General features: G+C 45.5%; 2 protein-coding genes across 9 annotated transcripts in view; one reads left to right on the top strand and one right to left on the bottom strand.

The window, feature by feature from the left end:
- The window catches only part of HGSNAT (heparan-alpha-glucosaminide N-acetyltransferase), a 32,418-nt gene extending 20,204 nt beyond the window's left edge, over positions 1-12,214 (bottom strand). The window contains 4 exon segments of the mRNA XM_050944999.1: positions 877-1,013; positions 2,366-2,481; positions 11,948-12,102; positions 12,104-12,214. Coding sequence (XP_050800956.1) covers positions 877-1,013; positions 2,366-2,481; positions 11,948-12,102; positions 12,104-12,210 — 515 coding nt within the window. The 5' untranslated portion in view covers positions 12,211-12,214.
- POMK (protein O-mannose kinase) lies at positions 7-20,120 on the top strand. Of its 8 annotated transcripts, none has more exons than XM_050945044.1 (3): positions 7-52; positions 13,628-13,935; positions 16,469-20,120. In XM_050945044.1, exons 2-3 carry the CDS (start codon positions 13,648-13,650, stop codon positions 17,240-17,242), a joined length of 1,062 nt encoding a protein of 353 aa, XP_050801001.1. In that variant the 5' UTR covers positions 7-52; positions 13,628-13,647; the 3' UTR covers positions 17,243-20,120. The 8 variants fall into 8 exon arrangements, with proteins under 8 accessions (XP_050801001.1, XP_050800998.1, XP_050801000.1 ...); XM_050945041.1 differs by lacking the exon at positions 7-52 and adding an exon at positions 12,140-12,239; XM_050945043.1 differs by lacking the exon at positions 7-52 and adding an exon at positions 12,246-12,385.
- Positions 20,121-25,966: the final 5,846 nt, after the last annotated feature.

Below are 25,966 nucleotides of genomic sequence, written 5' to 3'. Positions count from 1 at the left end.
ACGGAAAAGGAACCTGTGTTGGGACTTGCTGTGCCATCGCTACTGCCTGCAGGTACTGTGGAAGGCACTGCTGGGCTGAAAGGAAGGGCTATGAAAACAAGGCTATGGGAAGAAGGGTAGGGGCATGTTGGGAAGCACACGACCCATGCCCCCCCTTGCAGCGGGGCTGCAGTGACCACCTCTCCCTGCACATACAAAAGGAGATATGGGCTGAAAAAGCCCCACTCTGCGCCCAGATTTTTCTTTTTTTCTACTTGGTGAGATCTTCTAGCTGTGTTGCCATAGTTACTGCAGCTTGGCTCCTGCTCCCTGATTTGGAGATTTCAATGCACTTTTCATTCAGCCATTTCCTTGATTGGCCACCGAGCAGCTCTCAAAGCCCCTTCTCCTGTCAGCATTGGTTTGGCTTCCCCTACTGTATCATTTGATGCTCCAGCCTACCCTTGACCCACTCCACCCTTCATATGTCACATAACTTCTTCCGCTATTGACTGTGTAGTGGGAACCATGACTTCATAGACTTTTCGTCTGATTTTGTTGTTGGGTTTAGTGTGAGGGTGCCTAGTGGCCTGTGATATCCAGGAGGCCAGGCTACATGATCCGATTGTCCTTTCTGGCCTTAAACTCTATGTGTGTGCACAGCACACAGCTCTACGGGGTGCAACTTGTGATTGGACAAGCTAGGCACTATCGTAACAAATTATATTTTTATACTGTTGGTATTATGAAGATTAAATTGCAAATCTAGCTTCCCAAGTGCTCAGTAATAACTGTGGCCAGGAGGCCATAGACTTTAGGGACAGTGGCTGGCAAGTGACAGAAAATATAAGCATTAGTGGGTTATTTCAACACGTTATCTTCAGATCAGTTACAAACCTGGGAAACTCTCTGCCTGCCCCAGTGCCATTGAGATGCAGGGTGATTGGATGCTGAGAATCAACTGCAACTGCTACAATGCTGGACTTTCCCGGTGTGTTGCTCATTGGGACGGACACCAGATCTTGATACAAGCACTAGAAAATAAGGACAGATGAAGGATTACAAAAACAAAAAACCCACTTGATTTTACTAGGAAGAGCAAAATTATTATTTTTTTTAATTCAAAGAGAAGTACAAAGGAAGCCTGGGCTTGTCCAACAGCAAGCAGGTAACACTTCTGTGAGCTGCGGCTGGAGGAAGAATTATTGGCCAAGATTTTCAAAAATAGGAGCCTAAAGTTAGGCACTCAAGGTGAGATTTTCAAAAGGGCTAAAACCCAACAGATTAAATACAAATTACAAAACAGGAATAAATTAAAATACTGGAAAGTTAATCATGTAAAAACACCAGACACACTCCACTAAGAACTCAGGAAATGCCATATCAGATCAGAGCAGCTAGCCCAATATCCTGTCTCTGACAGGGCTAGCACTAGGAAGATATAAGAAAGCCTGAAGGAGGTAATTATGGAACAACCTGACCATAAGAGAGCTTTCTTCTTAACCCCTCACCAGTCATCTGTGGTTAGCTTATGCCCTAAAGCATGAAGGTTTATACACCTTTCAAACTTAAAAAGAAATCCTTATAATTGTACAGTAACTACGGACAACCTCATTATCCAAAGGAAAGACCTATCCTTTTTTTTGCATCCTGCTGCTCTTTCCCTCAAGACATAGTTGAGGGTATGAGTCCCATAGATATCTGTAAAAGCAGCAGTGTCCTGTGGCACCTTATAGACTAACAGATGTATTGGAGCATGAGCTTTCGAGGGTGAATACCCACTTCGTTGGATGCACAGGTATCTGTGATTCACTGGCTGAGGGTCCAGAATGGGGTCAGGATTCACGAGGGATAAAGGAGTTGGGGGAAATTTTGGAGGCTGTGGGGAGCATGAAAGATGTCCATCTTTCCCCACCATCTATGCCATGGATCCTTTGCCCACCCAAGAACTAGCTGAAAAAACTGAACAACAAAAAATCAGGACTTTCAAAACACAAGTATTTCCACAATCCCTTAGGGGAACAAGTCTTTGGGTCTGTCTACACTGCAGTCAGAGGGTGTGACTGTAGCTCATGCAGACACAACCCTGCTAGCTTTAATCTAGTTAGCGCAGCTGCTGGAGCGGTGAAGGCGTGTGGCAGCACACGCTGCAGCATGGGCTAGCCCCATGAGTAATTATCCAGGGTTCTGGGCAGGATTGTACAGCCCACAATGAAGCTCACACTCCTGTGGCTTCACTGCTCTGCTATCTGAGCTAGCTAGATTGTGCCCACAAGCTCAGGATTGTCTACATGAGCTGCAATCTGACCCTGAGTCCAGTGCCACATTCTTGCCTTCCCCTAGAACAAAACCTGACATAGCATACAAAAGGGAGAGGGCTGTTTACCTGGTAACAATAATCAGAAAGCCAGGAGACTGTCAAGTTCTCATGCATCAACTCATTGTGTACCAGCAGTAAAGCCTGATCAATTTTCAGCCCTAAGGGTCTCCTTCTGGATAAATCTGATGCAGAAGTGGAGAAAGACATATGTTAACATTTTGAAAGGGGAAAGTCTGCATAACACGCTTCAGGACATAAAGCAACTTTGTTAACAGATGACAGCTCAGTAGACACTATATTGCAGCCTTACCAATCCTCACTTATTGATGGTGGCTCATACTTGAGAATCTACGCACCACAGAAATTATATGGGAAAGACCCCATCTCTCCAGCCCTGCTTCACCTCAGCGTGGCTCCGGAGTACTATTATTCCACTGGGAAATCAGACTGGGCAGGTAAAAAGAGTGCTCACCATTGGCATATAGACTGAAGGCTACAGGGGCACAGATACAGCGCTGAAGCTGTTCCACTTTCTACATCGAAAGAAGGGATTTATCTATCAATATACAAAACCCATCTCTCCAAGACGTGGTAGAATTATTCTGTCAACTTGGCTGTGTCTACAGTGACGGCTAGGTTGGCCTAACTATGTCACATAGGTCACACCATTTTTCACAGCCCTAAGTGAGATAGCTAGGTCCAGGACTATGTCTGCACTTCAAATGCTACAGCAGAGCTACTGTAGTGCTTCAGTGTTGACAATCACTACAGCAACGGGAGGGGTTCTCCTATCACTGTACTTAATTCATCTTCCCATTAGGCAGTAGCTAGGTCAACGGCAAAATTCTTCCATCAATCTAGTGCTGTCAATGTGGGTCATGTTGGCTTAATTATGTTGCTCAGTGATGTGAGAATTTTTGTGCTCTATGCAATGCAGTTAGGCCCAAGTTAAAAACCATGTTGCCACGTCCTCCCTGCTGTTAAAACCAAAGCAGGCAATGCCAAGTTAAGAACATGTCTTTTAGTTTCAGTATACACATACCCACAGATGTAGCAAGGGGGCAGGAGAGAGGGATAGTGCATGGGTAGTACTTGCTCCTCGCGAACTGGGTGCTCTCATCCAGTAATCTAATCATCAGAAGACAGACCCAACATACATACGAAGTCCCATTTTGTTTTGCGTGGGGATGGAATCTCTTCTGAGTGATGAGCTCTGGGGCTCTGATCCAGCGAGTTATTTCACATCCTGTCACTGCATAGAACCTGTTGTCAGCTGGCATACGTGTGTGTTCTCGCTGTGTGCTGCTCCAGCTCTGCAGATAGCTGGCTCAGTAGACCTTGATAGTACTATCCAGAAAAACCACAGACTTGGGGCAGTGGCAAAGGCGCTTGGCCAGGTTTATTGCCGACGAAGCACGGTTCTAGTGCCTCATAGGTTCTACATGTATAGTAACACATGTATGCCTGTGACAATGGACCAGCTCAGTCAGCAGTGGGCCTTTCTGCTGTCCTCTAGGCAGAACAAAAGTGCCCCTCCTATGACTTCTCTTTCAAACATTGATACAAACAAGTTACGTATTACTCTCCTGACCCTACACCTTGTACCACCTGGATTAAGCAAAACATCTTCATCCAACACCCTGCCTTGGCGTCCCTGTCTTACTTGGGGTTGATGTGTTATAGACTCATAGACTCATAGGTCAGAAGGGACCAATCTGATCATCTAGTCTGACCTCCTGCACAAGGCAGGCCACAGAACCCCACCCATCCAATTTTATAACAACCCCTATCCCAGGACCGAGTTATTGAAATCCTCAAAAATGGTTTGAAGACCTCAAGCTGCAGGGAAACCACCAGCAAGCGACCCGTGCCCCACGCTGCAGGGGAAGGCGAAAAACCTCCAGGGCACCTGCCAATCCGCCCTGGAGGAAAATTCCTTCCCGACCCCAAATATGGCGATCAGCTAAACCCTGAGCATGTGGGCAAGAGTCACCAGCCAGCACCCAAGAAGGAATTCTCTGCAGCAACTCAGTACCCATCGCATCCAACATCTCCCCGCAGACCACTGAGCAGACCTGTCTGGTGGTAATTCAAGATCAATTGCCCAAATTAACGATCCTATCATGACATCCCCTCCATATACTTATCAAGCTTTGTCTTAAAGCCAGGAAAGTCTTTTGCCCCTACTACTTCCCTCGGAAGGCTATTCCAGAACTTCACTCCCCTAATGGTCAGAAACCTTCGTCTAATTTCAAGTCTAAACTTCCTAATATCCAGTTTATACCCATTCGTCCTCGTGCCTACATTAGTACTAAACTTAAATAATTCCTCTCCCTCCCTAATGTTAACCCCCTTGATATATTTATATAGAGCGAGCATATCCCCCCTCAGCCTTCTTTTGGCCAGGCTAAACAAGCCAAGCTCTTTGAGTCTCCTTTCATAAGGCAGTTTTTCCATTCCTCGGATCATCCTTGTAGCCCGTCTCTGAACCTGTTCCAGTTTGAATTCATCCTTCTTGAACATGGGACACCAGAACTGCACACAGTATTCCAGATGGGGTCTCACCAACGCCTTATATAACGGTACTAACACCTCCTTGTCCTTGCAGGAAATACCCCGCCTGATGCATCCCAAAATCGCATTTGCTTTTTTAACAGCCGTATCACATTGGCGACTCATAGTCATCCTGCTATCAACCAGTACCCCAAGGTCCTTCTCCTCCTCCGTCGCTTCCAACTGATGCGCCCCCAACGTATATCCAAAATTCTTATTATTAATTCCTAAATGCATGACCTTGCACTTTTCACTGTTGTATTTCATCCTATTTCTATCACTCCAGTTTACAAGGTGGTTCAGATCTTCCTGAATAGTATCCCTGTCCTTCTCCGTGTTAGCAATACCCCCCAGCTTCGTGTCATCCGCAAACTTTATTAGCACATTCCCGCTCTTTGTGCCAAGGTCAGTAATAAAAAGGTTAAATAAGATCGGTCCCAAAAACGATCCTTGAGGGACTCCACTGGTGACCTCCTTCCAGCCCGACAGTTCACCTTTCAATACGACCCTCTGGAGTCTCCCCTTTAACCAGTTCCTTATCCACCTTACAACTTTCATATTCACTCCCATCTTTTCCAATTTAACTAACAGCTCCCCATGCGGAACCGTGTCGAACGCCTTACTGAAATCTAGGTAAATTATATCTACCGCATTTCCTTTATCCAAGTAATCCGTCACCTTCTCAAAGAAGGAGATCAGATTGGTTTGGCACGATCTACCTTTAGTAAATCCGTGTTGCAATTCGTCACAATTACCATTGACCTCTATGTCCTTAACAACTTTCTCCCTTAAAATTTTTTCCAAGACCTTACATACTACAGACGTCAAGCTAACAGGCCTATAATTACCCGGATCACTCTTATTCCCTTTCTTAAAAATAGGAACTACATTAGCAATCCTCCAGTCATACGGCACAACCCCCGAGTTTATCGATTGCTTAAAAATTCTCGCTAACGGGCTCGCAATTTCACGCGCCAGTTCCTTTAATATCCTCGGATGGAGATTGTCCGGGCCCTCCGACTTCGTCCCATCGAGCTGTTCAAGTACGGCCTCTACCTCAGTTGCGGTAATATCCACTTCCATATCCACATTCCCGTTTATCATCCCTCCATCATCGCAAGGTTCCTCACTAGTCTTATTAAAAACTGAGGCAAAGTACTTGTTTAGATGTTGGGCCATGCCTAGGTTATCCTTAACCTCCATTCCATCCTCAGTGTATAGCGGCCCTACTTCTTCTTTCTTGTTTTCTTCTTATTTATGTGGCTGTAGAACCTTTTACTATTGGTTTTGATTCCCTTTGCAAGTTCCAGTTCAATGTGGCTTTTAGCCTTCCTCACTTTATCCCTACATGCTCTGACCTCAGCAAGGTAGCTTTCCTTACTGATCCTGCCTTCCTTCCACTCCCTGTAAGCTTTCTGCTTTTGTCTAATCCCCTCTCTGAGTTGTTTGCTCATCCAGTTTGGCCTACAACTCCTGCCCATGGTTTTTTTCCCCTTTCTCGGGATGCAGGCTTCCGACAGTCTCCGCAGCTGTGACTTAAAGTAATTCCAGGCCTCCTCCACATTTAAATCCACTAATTCCTCCATCCAATCCACTTCCCTAACTAATTTCCTTAACTCTTTACTATCTCCCAGGACTGTATTTATGTCATAACTCTATGCCGGGGTGTACCTGTACTAGCCTTCTGGAATGCGTCTATATGAATACTCAGTGCCCAGTACTTCTTAGGCAGGGTGGATAAAAGTCAGTGATTTTAAAAAAAAAATCAGATTTTTTAAATTTAAATCTGATTTTTTTGATAAAATGCTTTTTGAGGAAAAACTTGTCTAAGGATAGTTTTAATTAAGATACATTATAGCTCAAAGATATCATCATGGAATAGGGATTACAAATTCTAATTCTATAGTATGAGAATATATTCATGTAATGTTTAGGAAGTTTTGTAAATTAGTTCCAATAGTTCATGGACTAGGGACCCAATTTTATGGGGTTGCAGGGGCTTCTGTATAGATTATTTAGGTTAATCTTTCTATCTACCCAATGGGACTCAGTGCTCAGTCTAGAAGATACCGTCAGAGGTGCTTAGTAGATTTGTGTCTCCAGAGATAACATGCTCATTAAGAGAAAACATGTTTTTAAATAATATATAGAGGTAAGAAATAACAGACCTCAAACCTATTGTCCCTCAGCAAATCTGAGTACACAGAGTCAATCCCTTACCTCTCTCTAAAAGTGCAAAGTTTCAAAAAGTTTGATGAATAGAAGATAGTTGCAGGCGGAATAGATCTGGACAAGGAGAAGAAGTCTGGAGATAAATGTGAAAAGGGAGGGACAGACAGTAGAAACAAAAGTGAAACTATTTGAGCAGCATATTCCAGAAGTCTTGAGGTCTTTCTGAGCATAGCCTTCACTGATTTGAGATCTACCATACCATTCTCTCACTAGAAGGGAAAACTGTAATGGCGGCAGACCATAAAAGAGACCAAGTTTGGAATATTTTAATGAAGTTCCTCTACCTGTGGGTAAGACAGGCATGCATGCAAAATGCAAACAGTGTAACAAAGAAATGCAAGGCCAGGTTGCCAGAATGAAACAACATCATAAGAAGTGTTCCTTCTCAGGAGGAAGCTGCATTGAAGATGATGAAAGGAACATGTCTGAACATGCAGGATCTTCAGGTTGGTAAACTTTTTTATTTTGTACTTCTTTCTTAAGGACTGCCTGTCTTCCTTCTGGACTAGTCTAGAATTCTCATGTTTGAGCAAAATATATAGTTGTTACTCTATGGCACTATTATTTTAGATGCAGTTGTGATAAAAAAATAAATAGCTGAAATAGGCAGGTCTTCATTTTACAATTTCACTTTAAAGTCGTTCTGAGTGTCAGTGACTGCAATGAATAATACTAAATGAGCAGTATGGTAATAATAATTAAATAACTGCATTGACTTATTTTGTTTAGGAGACTCCATCCTCAACATACAGGATTTTGAAGACTATCCACCTTCAAGATCACCATCATTTTATACAGTTTCAGAGTTATCTGCCAATGATAGTGTTTCAGTCACATCATGTATATCACATAGTCACAGTATATCACCTGTAGCAAAAAGAGAAAAAAAAATCTCCATCATCCAGAAACAACCATAGATAAGTTTGAGATAAGAACCAGCAGATTACAAAAGAGGTAACTGATGAAAAAATTGCCCAGTTTGCTTATGCAACAAACTCTTCTTTCCCTATGATTGAAAACCAACACTTCATTAACATGGTTTAATCATTAAGACCAGGATACAATTCACCCAACAGAGCAGATGTCGCAGGAAACTGCTGGATAAAGTGTACGAAAGAGAAATTGAGCAGTGTGCAAAAGGTCTAGAGGGTGAAATTGTTAACGTGAGTCTTCACGGGTGGAGTAATGTCCACAATGATCCTGTTGTATGTACTTGTGTTACAACAGAAGAAGGGAATGTCTTCCTTACAGAAACAATTGATACATCAGGAGATGCGCACACAGCAGAATACTTACAAACAAACTGTGAAAAAAAATTCAAATGTCTAGTATGCAGCTTGGTCACAGACAATGCTGCAAATGTATCCAAGATGAGAAGAAATTTAGAAGAGAGTCCTAAGCTGATAACATATGGTTGCAGTGCTCATTCGATGAATCTCCTAGCCAAAGACTTCAGTGTTCCAGAAATAAAGGCTAATGTTGTTGAAATTGCAAAATACTTCTGTAACAACCACTTTGCAGAAGCTGCTCTGAAAAAAGTGGGAGGAACTAACTTGCCCACAAGACATGTGATGGAACTCAGTAGTGGACTGTTTTGAGCACTATATGAAGAACTGGCCTAATCTGATGACAGTTTGTGAACAAAATCGTGAAAAAATAGATGGCACTGTCACAGCCAACGTTCTCAACATTGGGTTTAAGAGAGATGTTGAACACATGCTGCCTGAAGCCTATTTCGGTAGCCTTAAATAGAATGCAGAGAAATAGCTGTTTTATTGTTCACACTGTTGAAATTTGGAAGGAATTGAGATCTTAAGAAGAGAAATATGCAATGACAGAGTTAAATCACAAGCATTAAAAAAACGAATGGGATACGCACTATCCCAGCTCATTTTCTTGCAAATATTCTCAGTATTTCGTACCAGGATCAAACGTTAACTGCTGAAGAAGAGGAGTTGGCTATGACATGGACATCCAGCAATCATCTCTTCATAATGCCAACTATAATAAACTTCAGAGCTAAGGGTGAACCATTAAAGAAATATACATTTGCTAATGATGTTTTAAAGAAAGTTAAATGAGTGAACTCGTGGAAATCACTTAAATACTTGGATTCAGGGACTGTTGAAGTGATAATCTCACTTTTAACAGCAATAGCTTCTTCTGCCACTGTAGAAAGAATATTTCCTTCCCTTGGACTAATTCATTCCAAATTGAGAAATCATTTGGTCCTGAAAAAGCAGGAAAGCTTGTTTTTCTTTTTCAGATTATGAACAAACAGGAAAATGAAGGTGAAGACAACTGATTTAGCTACAGAAGCCAATATTTTAAGTTTCTCATGTTGACCTGGCTGACATAATCAATTATTTTTAAATATTTCATTTAACTATTTTAGTTAAAAACAATTTAAAGAAAAACAAATCTGATTTAAAAAAACTTGAATGTTTAACTAAATTCAAATGCTTGTTTTGTTAAAATACTGTAAATTTGCTGTTGAAGAAAAAAATCCAGAATACGTAATGTTTTTAATTAAATAAAACAATTTAAATGTCTATCTGGTGATGTTCTCCTCTTAATACAGCATGGCTAGAAAATCCTCCAAATAGTAATGATTAACCTGTTGAATTGGAGATAGTTCATCTCCCAGTGACTTCATAAATATCTGCTTCAATTACCTTTGGTTAACGAAATAACCAATCATTCATTTATTTTCTGATATAGCTGTAAAGCTAATCGGAAAAGTTTACAAAATAAATTACTTTAAAAATACATAATGTGTACCATCTAAAAATGAAACCTACATCTATCTGAGTTGTAAAGAATATGTATTAAGATTATAACAACCAACAAGAATGCACTTTTAGGTAGAAATCCATGATTAAATTGAGTCTTCCTGACTAGTGATTTAAATCAATTTAAATCAAATCCACCCTGTTCTTAGGAGTGCCTGTGTTATAGCAATGGCTCACCATGTCTTTGCCAAGTTCATGTACCAGACAGTGAACTTGTAAGCAAGCCTTTGCTTATGGCAGGGCCTGGCTTTTGCTGACTTTGGTTCAGGCCTCAGGCTTTACACCATTCCCTGTGCTCCAGCTTCTCTCTTTCTACTACAAAATCTCATGGGGCTATATGTAGAAGCAGGGGCCCACCCACATGCAGTAACCTGCAGGTTCAGGCCTAGGTGGAGATGATCCCAATGGAGCTCGTCTGTGTTGTGGTCAAGCAAAGAGCTTTGCTCTAAACCAGGAAGGCATTTCTAGCTGTAAAACATGTTTGGGAGGAGAGGTGAAGCCCAATCCAGGCAAGGGTGGGAGTGCTACTGCAGAGAACAGAGAATACCCCAGAAACTGGGGAGGGACACAGCAAGGTGCTAGGAGAGTGAGAGTGATGGAGCAGGGTGACCAGATGTCCCAATTTTTGGGTCTTTTTCTTATATAGGCTTCTATTACCCTCCACTCTCACTCCAGTTTTTCACATTTGCTGTCTGGTCACCCTATGATGCAGAGACAGTGAGTTGGGGGGAAGAGGGTGGGTAGGTGGGGGTATGTGTGTGTGAGTGTGAGAAAGAGGAGTGTGAAAGGGCAGTGGGGAGGGAGTGACAGATAGAGATAGAGAGAAGGAGGCAGGGACTGAGAGGGGCAAAGTATAGGAGGCAGGGGTAAAGGGAACGGGAGGGCAAATGAAGTGATGGGGGAAGGCAAGGAGCAGACAGGATGGTGTGGACAGGGTGACCAGATAGCAAGTGTGAAAAATTGGGACAGGGTGGAGGGGTAATAGGTGCCTATATAAGACAAAGCCCCGAATAGCAGGACTGTCCCTATAAAACTGGGACATATGGCAACTGCAGGTGTGGGGAGAAGGAAATAGGGGGTAGACTGGGCAGGAGCGAGCCAGCTAGTAGGGGAGAATGGGGAGCAGGCCAGGCGGTGGTTCAGGCCACACGTGCGGGGAGAACGGAGTGAAAACCAGGTGGGGGGAGAATGGGGGTACGCGCCAGCCTGGGGGCGGGGGTTCAGGCCAGGGGGAAACGGGAGGCAGGGAAGGAACCCGAGGAAGGCGGGGACGGCTCAGGCCAGGAAAGGGGGGGAGGGAACGCGAGACAGGCGGGGGTGGGGGAGCTCAGGGCAGCGGGAGGCAGGCGGGGGGGGGACGCCTCAGGCCAGGCAGGGGCGGGCTCAGGCCAGGCGGGGGAGAGGGGAAAGGAGCAGAGGAGGAAAGGAGCGGGAGGGGGATCCGGGGGGGCATTACCGTGCGGCGGGGTGAGGCCGGGGGGGTGAGCGGGGGGGGAACAGGAGCCGGGGGGGAAGGAGCGGGAGGGGGATCCGGGGGGGCATTACCGTGCGGCTGGGTGAGGCCGGGGGGTGAGCGGGGGGGGAACAGGAGCCGGGGGGGAAGGAGCGGGAGGGGGGTCGGGGGGGGCATTACCGTGCGGCTGGGTGAGGCCGGGGGGTGAGCGGGGGGGGAACAGGAGCCGGGGGGGAAGGAGCAGGAGGGGGATCCGGGGGGGCATTACCGTGCGGCGGGGTGAGGCCGGGGGGTGAGCGGGGGGGGGGAACAGGAGCCGAGGGAGAAGGAGCGGGAGGGGGGTCGGGGGGGCATTACCGTGCGGCTGGGTGAGGCCGGGGGGGTGAGCGGGGGGAACAGGAGCCGGGGGGGAAGGAGCGGGAGGGGGGTCGGGGGGGCATTACCGTGCGGCGGGGTGAGGCCGGGGGGTGAGCGGGGGGGGAACAGGAGCCGGGGGGGAGAAGGAGCGGGAGGGGGGTCGGGGGGGCATTACCGTGCGGCTGGGTGAGGCCGGGGGGGTGAGCGGGGGGAGCAGGAGCCGCGGGGGAAGGAGCGGGAGGGGGGCCGGGGGGGCATTACCGTGCGGCTGGGTGAGGCCGGGCGCCAGCAGCGCGGCGCTCAGGGCGGTCACCGCCACCCAGAGGGTGGCCGAGGGGCCACATCCCAGGCTGGGCCCCGCCATCCTCGCGCCGCCGGGAGGGACTCCGCTCTCCCCGCCCTCGGGGCGGGCTGTGCGGGGAAGGGGGAGGGCGCTGGCAGCGGAATCGGGCCCCAGGCCGGGCGGGCGGCCCCGGCTCCCCCTGATACCGGAGAAGGCCGGAGCCGGGCTCGGGGCGGTGCATGCTGGGGTAGGGCCCGGGAGGCGGCTGAGGTAACTCCCGGCCCGGGGACCGGCGGCTCCGCGAGCTCTGTGCGGTGCCCGCTCCGACCCGCAGCGTGAGGCGCCTGCGCCGGAGTCACGCCGGAGTCACACCGGCTCGCGGGGGTGACACACGCCGATCGGGCCGACACGCCTCGGTTGGCAGTAACAGCCTCTCTCCAGGGGTCCCCTAATGTCCGGCCGTCACTGAATGCAGGGCCGGGGCGGGAGCACCCTGCCAGGCGCGGCACAGACACCAGCTCACCTGTTGACAGGACGGGAGGAGCCGGAGCCGGAGCCTGTACCAGTAGTAGCATGGGTCTAAGGGATCCCAAAGAAACCCAAACCCAGCGGGGTGCCGTGAGTTGTTCCCAAGTGCATGGGGCAGGGAAAGGGGCCTGGCTGACCTGTGTAGTGGCCCTCAGTTTGGGGGAAGTGATTTGCCTTTTGCACTATTGAGGTGACTTCTTGTCGGGAGTTTCAGGTTTAGATTCCTGCACTGGGGTAGTTAAATAGACTTGATTTGGTATTTTGAATGTTTGCAATCCACCTTTCCTCCCTTGTCCTTCCCTCGATGCTTCCTATTGTCATATTGCAGAGGTAACAGCAGTCTCAGGCACTGATCTGTTCGGACAGGCCCCTGTCCAAGGCCCCCTTGACCTCAGTGGAATGGGGCTCAGCCTAGGTTCAGGGACTACTAGGGGCTTGCAGCAGGACCTAAACATGCTCTGCTCTGTGACTGGTAGGCACAGGAGAGTGTATTTCAGATACACTTTGATTGTAAAGTTCACGGAATTAATAATCTGAAGTCTCTTTATTTGTTAATAGTCAGATTCTGCTCTTCTCAGGAACATACTGGCCCTGGATGCTTAGGATTTTAATTTTACTGCCTGTCCCCCGCTCAAGTGGTCTGTGTCCCTATCTCTTTCAATTTCACAGAAATAAGCCTGTCAGCAGTTCTCTGTGTGAAGTAGCAGACTGGATGTGGTGGAATACCCCACAGTGCACCAGTACCAAGAGTGGTCTCAGCACTGAGGAATGCACCCCACCAATGTGACAGCATCAGTCCTTCCTTGTCCCTTCCTCTGCTTTCCTCTCCCTGGGTCCATGCAGAGCGCCTTCATTTCCTGGACAAAGCAGATTTGTGGAGTGGGCCCTATGTTTGTAAAAATCACAAAAAAGGACAAGGGGAGGCGGAGGCAGGAGTAGAGCTTGAAGTGCCTTTTAATGCTTTTTTAAAATCAGCTGACTTTCACACTGACGGTGTCTCTTTAAAGATCTTATGCAGTATTTGGGTGGCTAGAGGGGCAGGGTTTTGCAAAAAGTCCCCCAAACATTTGTCTCCAGTCTTTCCTTGTTGCAAAAGAGTGTTGTGTTTACTGGGTGTTTGTGTATTACAGAGAATGTAGAAGATAGCAACATGGACAAAAAACTCCATTACGTTAAAGAAGAGCTGCTCCGAAGGGAAATTCCTCCAGTCTTGTTGGTGCTGCTGCTTCTCGCTGTGCTGCTCCTGAATTTCCTTCTGTACTTGCATCTCAACAATTTCTCTGTCACCACCAGGCAGCCTGATGTGGACTCAAGCCTCTGCCCGTTTGGGTACTTCAGATTAGGACCATTGAAAAATTGCTCGCCGTGGCTGTCTTGTGAAACCATAAATACGGAAGTCAGGAAACTGAAGTGTGTTGGTGAAGGGGCTGTGAAAAAGGTTAGTATCATGTTGGGTAGGTGGATCTCCAAGAGGAAAAGTTCACATGGTGTGTTGGCTGATTATCAGTGCTTATGCTGCTTCTGCGATAATTGTCTCCATAGTAGCTAATTATTACAGAAACACAGAGAGTTATGATGACTATAGATGGCATAAACAGAATATGGATGAGATGATCTCATAGAGGCAGACTTTGCCTCACTTACACTGAATGGTAACTTACTCTCTCTGCAAGTGCAAGTGCCACTGAAATCAACAGCACTGCTTGCAGATTTTGATGCTTCTCAGGGCTGGTCTTCACTAGTAAAGACACGCTCAAACCTGAATGCTCTCCCATCAATTTCTCTACTCCACCTCAACAAAAAGTGGAAGCAATGTTGGCAGGAGAGCGTCTTCCGTTGACATAGCATAGTGTAGACCCTGCAGTAAGTAGATCTAAGCTACATCGACTTGAGTTATGTTACTAACTAGGGCTGTCAAGTGATTAAAATAATTAATTGTGATTAATTGCGCTGTTGAACAGTAACAGAATTCCATTTATTTAAATATTTTGGATGTTTTTACATTTTCAAATATATTGATTTCAATTAAAACACAGAATACAAAGTGCACAGTGCTCACTTTATATTTTTTTATTACAAATATTTGCACTGTAAAAAGCAAAAGAAATAGTATTTTTCAATTCACATAGAAGTACTGTAGTGCAATCTCTTTATCATGAAAGTCGAACTTACAAATGAAGAATTATATACAAAAAAAAACTGCATTCAAAAATAAAACCATGTAAAACTTTAGAGCCTACAAGTCCACTCAGTCCTACTTTAGCCAAACAAGTTTGGTTACAATTGCAGGAGATAATGCTGCCTACTTCTTGTTTACAATTCACCTGAAAGTGAGAAAAGGCATTCACATGGCACTGTTGTAGCCAGCGTCGCAAGATATTCACATGCCAGATGTGCTAAAAGATGTCCCTTCATGCTTCAACCATCATTCCTGAGGACACATGTCCATGCTGATGATGAGTTATGCTTGATAACGATCCAAAGTAGAGCAGACTGACTCATGTTCGTTTTCATCATCTGAGTCAGATGCCACCAGCAGAAGGTTGATTTTCTTTTTTGGTAGTTCAGGTAATTTCCACATCGGAGCATTGCTCTTTTAAGACTTCTGAAAGCATGCTCCACATCTTGTCCCTCTCAGATTTTGGAAGGCACTTCAGATTCTTAAACCTTGGGTCAAGTGCTGTAAGAATTTTTAGAAGTCTCACATTGGTACCTTCTTTGCGTTTTGTCAGATCTGCAGTGAAAGTGTTCTTAAAATGAACAACATATGCTGGGTCATCATCCGAGACTGCTATAACATGAAATATATGGGAGAATGAGGGTAAAACAGAACAGGAGACATACAGCTCTCCCCCAAGGAGTTCAGTCACAAATTTAATTAACACATTTTTTAACGAGCTTCATCAGTATGGAAGCATGTCCTCTGGAATGGTGGCCGAAGCATGAAGGGGCATACGAATGTTTAGCATAGCTGGCTTGTAAATACCTTGCAACGCCAGCTACAGAAGTACCATGTGAATGCCTGTTCTCACGTTCAGGTGACATTATAAATAAGAAGCAGGCAGCATTATCTCCCGTAAATGTAAACAAACTTGCTTGTCTTAGTGATTGGCTGAACAAGAAGTAGGACTAAGTAGACTTGTAGGCTCTAAAGTTTTACATCCTTTTGGTTTTTAATGCAGTTATGTAACAACAAAAAAAATCTACATTTGCAAGTTACACTATCACTATAAAGAGATTGCACTACAGTACTTGTATGAGGTGAATTGAAAAACACTTTATTTTGTTTATCATTTTTACAGTGCAAATATTTGTAATAAAAATAATATAAAGTGAGCACTGTACACTTTGTATTCTGTGTGGTAATAGAAATCAATATATTTGAAAATGTAGAAAAACATCCAAAATATTTAATAAATTTCAATTGGTATTCTATTGTTTAACAGTGCGACTAATCACGATTAATTTTTTTGAGTTAATCACGTGAGTTAACTGCGATTAATCGACAGCCCTATTACTAGCGTAACTCAAATTGCATAGCTTAAATCGACCGGCAGCAGTAGTGTAGGCAAGCTCTCAGATCGAGTAAGGGTGGCAGGAGAGAGAATGGTCTGTATAAGTTCTCTCTTGTAGACAGTTTGATTTAGTGGCTGATTTGCATTTAATCCATGTCATATGCTCATGAGGGGAGCACGAGAGATCAGTAAATACTATATGCAGGAATTATCACGTCAATGCTGTGTAGCTAGCAGTAACTCCGCTGTAACATGGAGGTGTATACAAAGACTCACCTAATAACTTCAGTAGCAATTGAAGTCTAGTTTGTAATTGTGTAACTTGTTCCTTTAACGGCACTGTGTCTCATGAATGTATAGCTCGCAATGTTCCGTTACTTGCAGGTCCATAATAGCTTCTGCTGATCAGTAGGAAAAGGTTCCAAATGTTTTGCTTGTCTCTTACTTTGTTTTTAGGTCTTTCTTTCTGAATGGAAGGAAAACAAAGTATCCCTTTCCCAGCTCGCCAACTCAGAGCTGAAGGAAGATTTTCTTCATGGACTGAAGATGATGAAGTCTCTCCAGAGCAAGTATGTTGTCAGACTGCTTGGCTATTGCGAGAAGCAGTTCACAATCCTTACCCAGTATCACCCGTTAGGCTCCCTGAAGAGCCTGAATGAAATGCTGGACCTTCCCAGATATAAGGGCTTGAACACTTGGCATCGCAGATTCATGCTCGCAATAGACTATGTGAGCATCATCCATTATTTGCACAACAGTCCTTTGGGCACCTTGGTAATGTGTGATTCCAATAACTTGGACAAGGTGTTATCGCAATATCTGCTGACAAGTGACTTTCATGTTCTGGTGAATGACTTGGATGCCTTGCCTCTTGTGAACAAGAGTGCTGGCAGGCTGGTGAAGTGTGGCCATCGGGAGCTCCAAGGCGAGTTTGTAGCTCCTGAACAGCTTTGGCCTTATGGGGAGGAGGTGCCATTTGAAGATGACCTCATGCCTCCATACGATGAGAAGACGGACATATGGAAAATCCCTGATGTCTCCAATTTTTTCTTGGGCCACGTTGAAGGGAGTGATATTGTCAGGTTCCATTTGTTCGACATCCATGCAGCATGTAAGAAGAAGAACCCAGCTGAAAGGCCTTCCGCCCAGAAGGTCATGGACACATACAGGAAAATTTTAACATTGCTGCTCAGAGAGGCTGCCATGCCTGGTACCAGGGAAATGTTATAAATGACTATGAGATATACATGTACTCTGGTTGATGTCCTTTTATTTATTTAGCACTCACTGGGTGCTAGGTCCTTTACAAACTGGTAACAAGACAAGGTCTCTACCCAAAGAAGAAAGGAGACAAAATTGACACTTGTGATGGTTTGGAAAAAGTTAAATCTGTTTCATGAAAAAATTGAAATGTTTTGACCAAAACCCCCCAATTTTGAGGGGTTTTAGGTTTTTTTTGTATCTCCCTTTTCCCTTTTTGCCACTGGAAGAGGAGGAGCAGGAGAGGAAGATAAAGTAGGAGTGGTATATTTGGTTTTGAAAAAAGAACGTGGGTTTTTTTTTGTTTGTTTGCTTTGTTTCTTTTTAATCAAAACATTTGAAAAATTCTTTTTCAAAAATTCCACAAAAAATTCTGGCTTTTTTTTTTTTAAGGCCAGTTTTTGTCAAAAAATGGTTTGAACGAAAAATTTCATCCAGCTCTGAGTTACACCTGGAGGATTAGAGAAAGGAGAGCAACAAATAAGCAAAGTGATCCACATGAGAGAGAGATATATTCCTTATTAGCTCCATGCCAATTCCATACCACTACCTTGTCTAAACAGTGTCCTCCTCCTCTCCTTTGCACCTTCCTCTCGCTGGTTATTGGGGGCTGTTCTAATGGCCAGCCAGCACTCTGCGATACTGAACAGTTCTTCCTAGGGAAGGCACAGTGAGCTGGTGTCTCCAGCTGTTTATTGAGGCAGGAGTCTGTCATGGCTGGTCAGATATCTGCTGCTTGAGCAGCTCCAATCTCCTGAAGATATGATATGTCAGTCTCTCTAGGCCTAGCTGGAGGTAGTAGCAAGAGCCTGTCTTCAAGGCCCCCCTTGTTCAGAGCAGCTACTTGCTGGCTCTGCCTCCTTCTGCCTTGGGGGGCGTGGGTGGTTTCTGGCTCCAGCTGGATTGGGGACAGAGGAAGCCCATCCTGACAGCTCTACTGTCACTTTTCTGTCTGTGGGCCCAATTGCTGTTGTTCCAGCTCCCACAAGCATGCTAGGCACTTCGGACATACAAACATTACAGGTGTCTGCCCAAAAGAGATCGCAATCCAAGAAGTGAACATACGGGACAAAGGAGCGGGGAACACATTGCCTTGATTTCCAAACCCTTGTCCACTTACCCATTGTATTCTCATAAAGGCTTTTTGGAGCAAGAGCCTTGTTTTCCCACGGCTGTGTGAAGTGACTAGCACACTGCATACACAATAATCATTTTTTTCATATAACTTCATTCCAGAGATTTTGCTAGTTTGGCTTCTGCAAATTAGAAGCTCCCTCCCTTCCCCCTGCATCCCAGAAAAATCCCACCACCTTCAGAGTAGAAATGAAGTACTATCTCTTTGCATTCACCTTTCCGTGACAGTGTCCTAATGACCCAACGGGAAGATGGTGTTAACAATGGAAAACGATTTCTTCCTTAGACACTCAAGTAGTATAAGTAAAGGAAGAGCTGGAGAATACAAATCCTTCTGTATTTTGCATACAGAATTCTCTGAGGGCCTGATACAAAGCCCATTGAAGTCAATAGAAAGACTTATTTGGCTTCACAGAGCTTTGGGTCAGATTTTTATTGCCTAGATTGGTTATGGGCTTGATATAAATACCTGGACAGAGCATTATCAGGGAACAGAAATGCCTTAGTACAGCAGCAGCGTTTGTTTTCAGCAATTTGGTTATGCCCGCACTGCCTCAATGGACACGTTGAACATGTGTAGAGTATTAATGATGTCACGTGGACTTTACAGTAACGTACCTCATGACTTAGTTTTCTGTGGATTATACTTTCAAATACCCAGGAGCAGTGTGGAGTAACTGCCGTGTTGAGTTGAGATGCAACCTGTGGCAGAGGAGACACACACTGTACTCCCTCTTGGAGAATTTACTTTTGTTCCTTCTTTTTTTGCTCATCTCCTTTAATCTAAAACAAGCCTGAAAATGTATGGCTGATTTTTGGTATGGAATAACATATCCCACACACTGTGTAGGAGCATCTGTGAGTCAGACTGGCAGCAAATTGTTTGCTCACCAGCTGAAAATACCGCTTCCAAATATATAAATTTTAAAAAGTGGGAGCAGAGATCTTGTATTGGTGACAGTGGTGGCCATTCTCCTGGTTATTTGTGATCACATGCGGACAGATTAGCATGACCGTTTAGTAAGACACAGTCTGCTTCAAGCCTAGCCAGCTAAAATGCAAGAGAAATTCTCTTCTGTGGAGGCCTACTAGTATTATGTTGCTATGTTGACTCCAGATATAAAAATCTTGCTTAGAAATGGGAAAGTTTTTCTGCAAATGGCTATGTTATAGTTGCTCTCATCTTTTGCTAGTGTTTCAAGTTTGGCTTGTTACATTATATGGATTTTGTCATGTGCCCCTACTCCCCCAACCTACTCATCAGCACCCCTCGCAAGCCTCCTCATTGCTCTGCTGGGTAGGAGGCGGGGGCCAAGATCATAACCAAGATTTTCAAAAGGAACTTGGGATTTTTGGATTTCTCACTCTTTTCGGCATTCTTGACTTAAAACACCTTAAGGGAGCCTGATTTAAAAGAATGCGAAATGGCAGTGGTATCATCCCATTGATTCCTATGGGACTGCTCACAAAGTAAGAGGATACTCAATGTGAGTAAAGGTATCAGGATCTGCTGCTCCTGTATTCACAATATTGATCCGAGTTAAATAGCTTTCATTTTAGTCAGGTATGAAGGAAAGCTGGATGTATTGAGTAAAAGCTGGACACAGAGTTTAAACAGCTAGCCAATAAGTTTATTGTCCAGTTAAATGGGCTTGCAAGGAATATCAATGTATGATGGCTATAAAATAGACATGTTATACATCTGCTGTAAAAAGAGCCATCACTGACAAAAAACTGTCAGGTTTGTCATACCGAGCTCTCAGTAAGGACCAGAGTCTGTCCTCCTCATTCATGTTGCACAGTATCTTACTCTGCAAGCAGCCATATTGATTTCACAGAGTGAGGGAGGACAGATTCTGGCCCTAAAATACCATTTTGCCTTGGAGACTTCAAAATTCAATAGTGGATGAGGCCATCAAAGTCTCTCTATTTTTGGTCACAACTTAAATATGAGATATTTGTACACACTGATTCCAGGACCCAGAGCCATCCTCTCCACTGCCTCCCACTGCGCCTTAAACTTTTCTGCCAGTGTTTTTCATTTGAAGTTGAGCACCAGCAATGAATTAAACCCAGGGCCGCCCAGAGGATTCAGGGGGCCTGGAGTCTTCAATTGCCGCCGAAGACCCGGCACTTAGGCAGCAGGTCCCGGGGCAGAAGAACCCCCCGCCGCGGGTCTTCGGGGCACTTCAGCAGGGGTTCCTTCCATTCCAGGACCCCCCGCCGCTGAATTGCCACCGAAGACCCAGAGCGGAAGCTCCGGGGGCCCAGGCCCTGCAAGAGTTTTCCAGGGCCCCTGGAGCAAGTGAAGGACCCCGCTCCAGGGCCCCTGAAAAACGCTTGGGGCCCCTGTGGGGCCCGGTGCAAATTGCCCCACTTGCCTTCTCCTCCCCCGGCCCCGGGCAGCCCTGATTAAACCTGGTTTGAATGTGATATTGTGGGTTTAAAAAAAAAATCCTTGTGTTGAATGTTGTCTGCTATTCTATGTGGAAACACTGGGTGGTAGCATGAAATACCATTTAACTTCAATTGTGTGCAGTTGCACAGTGACTGAGTAACTGGCACCTTAGACCCTGGAGACACCTAGCCTTGCATCCAGTAGTTTGTGCATAAACTGCCTCTTAATTCCTTGGCAGGACTTATAATGATTGGGTTAGTGGAATCCTTAATTACAGTGAGTGAGTAAATCACATGGGGCAGGTTTCAATGTATACATTACTTTATTGGGAAAACCTGTAGGATGAGTGTAAATGAAGTGGTTCCCCTGGGAGCCGTGCACTTAATACAGAATAGTCTGTTGTCTTTGCTGTGTCACAGTAACCCCTTTACTGTGTACCTCTGGGACAACGCACAGCCCATGGCATGGTGCAGTCCAACAGCCAGCATGGACATATGTGGGTACCTGGTGAACGTGCAGCTGAATGGAGAAGCTGTGGAAAGTTGTACATATGCAGGATTTTGCTTTCTGTAAGGAAGAGCCCTTGTGCTGCGCTGTTAACACTTCAGCAGCAGGCTTTGCTTTTCATCCCTTCACGTGCAAATCTTCAAATAAGGTTAGAAGCTGTCAGCAGTAGCCGCTAGAGGCTAGGGCACGGGTGGGCAAACTTTTTGGCCCTAGGGCCACATTGGGGTTCTGAAATTGTATGGAGGGTTGGGTAGGGAAGGCTGTGCCTCCCCAAACAGCCTGGGCCCCGCCCCCTCCAACTTCCTGCCCTTGACTGCTCCCCTCAGAACCTCAAACCCATCCAACCCCACCCCCTGCTCCTTGTCCCCTGACTGCCCCCTCCTGGGACCCCATCCCCTATCCACCCCCCCCTTGCTCCCTCTGCCCTGACTGCCCTGACCCCTATCCACACACCCCACCCTGGGACTCCCACTCCTATCTAACCGCCCCCCTGAACCTCTGCCCCATCCAACTGCCCCCAGGGATCCCCTGCCCCTTATCCAACCCCCCTGCTTCCCACCCCTTACCATGCTGCTCAGAGTAGCCCAGCTCCACTGCCCAGAGCACTGGTGGCACGACGAGCTGAGGCTGCAGGGCAGGGGGGCTGGCTAGCCTCCCTGGTCGGGAGCTCAAGGGATGGGCAGGATGCTCCTGCGGTCTGGATGTGGTCCACAGGCTGTAGTTTGCCCACCTCTGGCCTAGGTTTTGCCTTTCCCAATCTACCACATATGGAGACTGTCCCTTTGGTGGAGAGCTCTTGGGCACTTGGGTAGACAAGAAAGTCCCAGTCTTCTCCTGGGCCAGGGAGCCAATCCACTCTGCCACCTTTGATCATTTGACCCAAGTCTGTGTTGAACAGTCCCTCCATTCCCACCAAGGGGTGAGCTGCTATAAAAAATACGCAGGACATAGGTAAGAGTCACCCAGACAACCCCGGCTTGTGCCCCAGAACTGCAGGCCATCTTGGATGAGATCTCTGCCAGGACCATCTGTAGTGTTTGGGGTACAATTTATACCACAGTGAGAATGACTGGCAGGGCAGAGGGAGGGATTCTGAATGAACTACTGCCCCTTTCTGTCTCCACAAAAGCACCCAAGGAACAGGCTCCAACAAGCTTATGCAGTCTGTCTGATTGGCAAAGTATGTGGAGCCAGGTTCTGGCTGTCTGCAGGTTCATCTGTGCCCAAGGTCTGATATGCGGTAGTTCCATTGACTGAAGAGGGCTTTGGAGCAGACTGTAGATGGACAATCTCAATAGCAACCAGCACATTTTTATTTTTTTATAGAAGCTTGAACATCCTTTTCCATGTCCCATCAACTTTCACACAGAGTTGAACAAAAACTGAGAAAGCAGGATAGGATATGGCCCCATTTAATTCACTGGAGGCATTTCGTTAGCTGAAGTAACTTTAAAGTCCACGTTCCTCTGCATTTAATGACACAATAACTATTCATCAGGCTCAAAAATTCACAGTATGAGAGGGGCACACACTGAGTAGCTTGTGTAGGCTGAGCTCATTGCACATCACATTAGAAAGATAAGACTCCTGATATTAAAATATGAGTGTGCTTTTATTTGTAGAACAAAAAAAGTTGTTTTTTTTAATTGATAGCACTTTATCCAAAGCACTTTACAATAGTTAGCTAACGGTACAAACAACATTTGGAAAGATCGTTAAGTGGTCTACCGAGACCCTCAGCAATTTTCAAGCAGTCCATGGGAAAAAAAAGTTTGAGACCCCCCGGAATAGGTTATCATAGATGATTAGGGTTGGAAGAGACCTCAGGAGGTCATCTAATCTAACCCCCTGCTCAAAGCAGGACCAATCCCCAACTAAAACATCCCAGCCAGGCTTTGTCAAGTTGGGCCTTAAAAACCTCTAAGGAGGGAGATTCCATCACCTCCCTAGGTAACCCATTCCAGTGCTTCACCACCCTCCTAGTGAAATAGTGTTTCCTACTATCCAATCTAGATCTCTCCACTGCAACTTGAGACCATTACTCCTTGTTGTGTCATCTGCCACCACTGAGAAGAAGCCAAGCTCCATCCTCTTTGGAACCCCCCTTCAAGTAGTTGAAGGCTGCTATCAACCCCCCCCCTCACTTTTCTGCAGACTAAATAAGCCCAGTTCCCTCAGCTTCTCCGCGTAAGTCATGTGCTCCAGCCCCCTGATTATTTCTGTCCAATTTGTCCACATCCTTTCTGTAGTGAGGGGCCCAAAACTGGACACAGTGCTTTAGATGTGGCCTCACTAGTGCCAAATAGAGGGGAATGATCACTTCTCTCCATCTGCTGGCAATGCTCCTACTACTGTAGCCTAATATGCTGTTAGCCTTCTTGGGAACAAGAGCACAGTGTTGACTCATATCCAGCTTCTCGTCCATTGTAATCACAATGGTTCCTTCTCTTGAATCTATAGTGAGGGAATTCCCTGGGCCAGCTAAGCTGGTTTTGTAGTCTCTTCACAGCAGTCGAGCTGCTATAAAGAGGCTGCAGCAGGCCCCAGTTAGGGCTTACCCCTCCAAAACCCTGTGGGGGGGAAACAACAGCTCCCATTTGGCAGGTTCCATGTTGTTTCACTGAAGGAGAGTTGTGCCACATGCTGCAGGTCTGGGAAGATGGCTTTCTGAGGATAGGTCTACACTATAAAGAAAACCCACAGGTCTAGGGTCCCAGAGCTCAGGCTCCAGCCTGAGCCCAGAAGTTTACACAGCAATAAAACAGCTCCTCAGCCCAAGCCCTGCAAACTCAAGTTGGCTAAGACAGGCCAGCTGTGGATTTTTCTTTGCTGTGTAGACAAGAGTTAAGCAAACCACTGATTTTAGATGCCCCTTTCCCGCCACCAAAAGCAACATATAATGCTACTAGTCACAAAACTGTGTGTGTGTGTGTGTGAGAGAGAGAGAGAGAGAAGGGGGAGATAAAATCCAGCTTTTTTGGCTGCAGGAGGGGTGTAGAAACAGGCCCTTAAAAGATAATCAGCGTTACATTTAATTAATTCAAACAAAAAACTGTACATTGAGAAGCAGTGTAGATCAGTGGCTAGTATACAGGACTGGGAGTCTGAGTAATATTTCCAGCTCCGCCACTGACCTGTCTAACATTCGGTCAGTTACTTCAACTCTCTGTGCTTGTTTCACCTCCCCCTCCCCCTTCTCTTCTCTATTTAGCCTGTAAAGCCCAGATCCTCAGAGGAAATCAATGGGACAGGCACTTTGTGACAGGGACTGTCTCTTACCATGTGTTTGTCAATACCTAGCACAATGGAGCCCCGTTTTCAATGAGAGCCTATAGGAATTAGTGAAATACAAATGACAACAACAAAATCGAGAGAGCAAAAATTGTTCTTTTGATTCCTTCTATCTCCCTATACAGATCACAAGAATCTTGTCTAGGCAGGCTATCTTAAGCCAGTTAACAGGAGATTTCAACAAGTTGGTAAAAAGAAAACAAGACCCCCTAGAACACTGCAATTCAGTGGGAAACAGCTTAAATTTCCTGTGAATCAGCATTTAATTAACTGTTCTAAATAAAGTTGGCTAGATGATAAATTCCCCGTAGGACTTTACACAGCAGTCTAACTGGATGCTATTATGCTTTAATGAAATGTAATTATGTTTAACGTGTTCTTCAGCTCTTGTTCCCCATGCTGTGTGGGAAATATCACTCTTCCCAAGAAGCAGATACCAGTCTCTATTTCTTTTGTATAATAGCAAGCGTTGTGATTTTTATTCTGAGATGTGGTAGTTTTAACTTGTCTCAGGTTCATAGCCTACTGATTCAGTAGAAACCTTTTGAAACAAGCAGTAGGCGTCTTAATTTTTCACTGAAAAGTTAGCATGTTCTTACTTAAGATGAATTTAAGTGCATGCTTAAGTGTTTTCCACAATGTGGTCCTGGATAGAGACCATGCCATAATCATCCATGTCTTTGTCAGCTCCAGGCTGGATTACTGCCACGTATCCTACTTGGTGCAAAATGCAGCTGCCCACTGATAGCCTGATCTTGTGCCCACTGAAGTCAACAGCAAGGCTTCCATTGAGCTTAATCAAGCAGGCTCAGACAGTGACTTAGTTGTGCTTTATGCCAGGACCATATTACCCCAGTGCTCCCCGTTTTCTAATTCACTCCCAGGAATGTGGGTAGTTTTCTCTCTTAGTGTTTTACTCAGGCAACTGAGATCAGCTGGGATACTCGTACTAGTAAATCTGAGCTGCGTACACTTGCCTGTTCTTGGTGGAGGCCATATGGCTCCAGAACCTGCTTGGTCTCATACAGCACAGGTTGGCTGACTTTCCAGGAATGCTAGAGCCTTTCTGGTCAGGCAGGCTTCTTTCAAATGGATGGGCTGAGAGCTCTCTGGCTGCCTTGTTCTGCCATGAGTCTGGGCTGCATTTCACGTAGTTACCCCTGTATTGAGCCCAAGAGCTTGTATTTAGCTAAAGCATATATTTCAGAAAGGCATCCAGTCTTAACTTGAAGATATGGAGAATCTACTACTTCCAATAGTTAATCATATCTCACCATTAACAATTTCTGCTTTATTTCTAATGTGAATTTGTCTTCCTTCAGCTTCCAGCCATTGTTTCTTGTTCTGCCTTTCTCTACTAGATT

The sequence above is a fragment of the Gopherus flavomarginatus genome, chromosome 3 (genome assembly GCF_025201925.1).
Source record: "Gopherus flavomarginatus isolate rGopFla2 chromosome 3, rGopFla2.mat.asm, whole genome shotgun sequence".
NCBI classification, from domain to species: Eukaryota; Metazoa; Chordata; order Testudines; family Testudinidae; genus Gopherus; species Gopherus flavomarginatus.
This window is presented reverse-complemented; position numbering and strand designations above follow the sequence as displayed.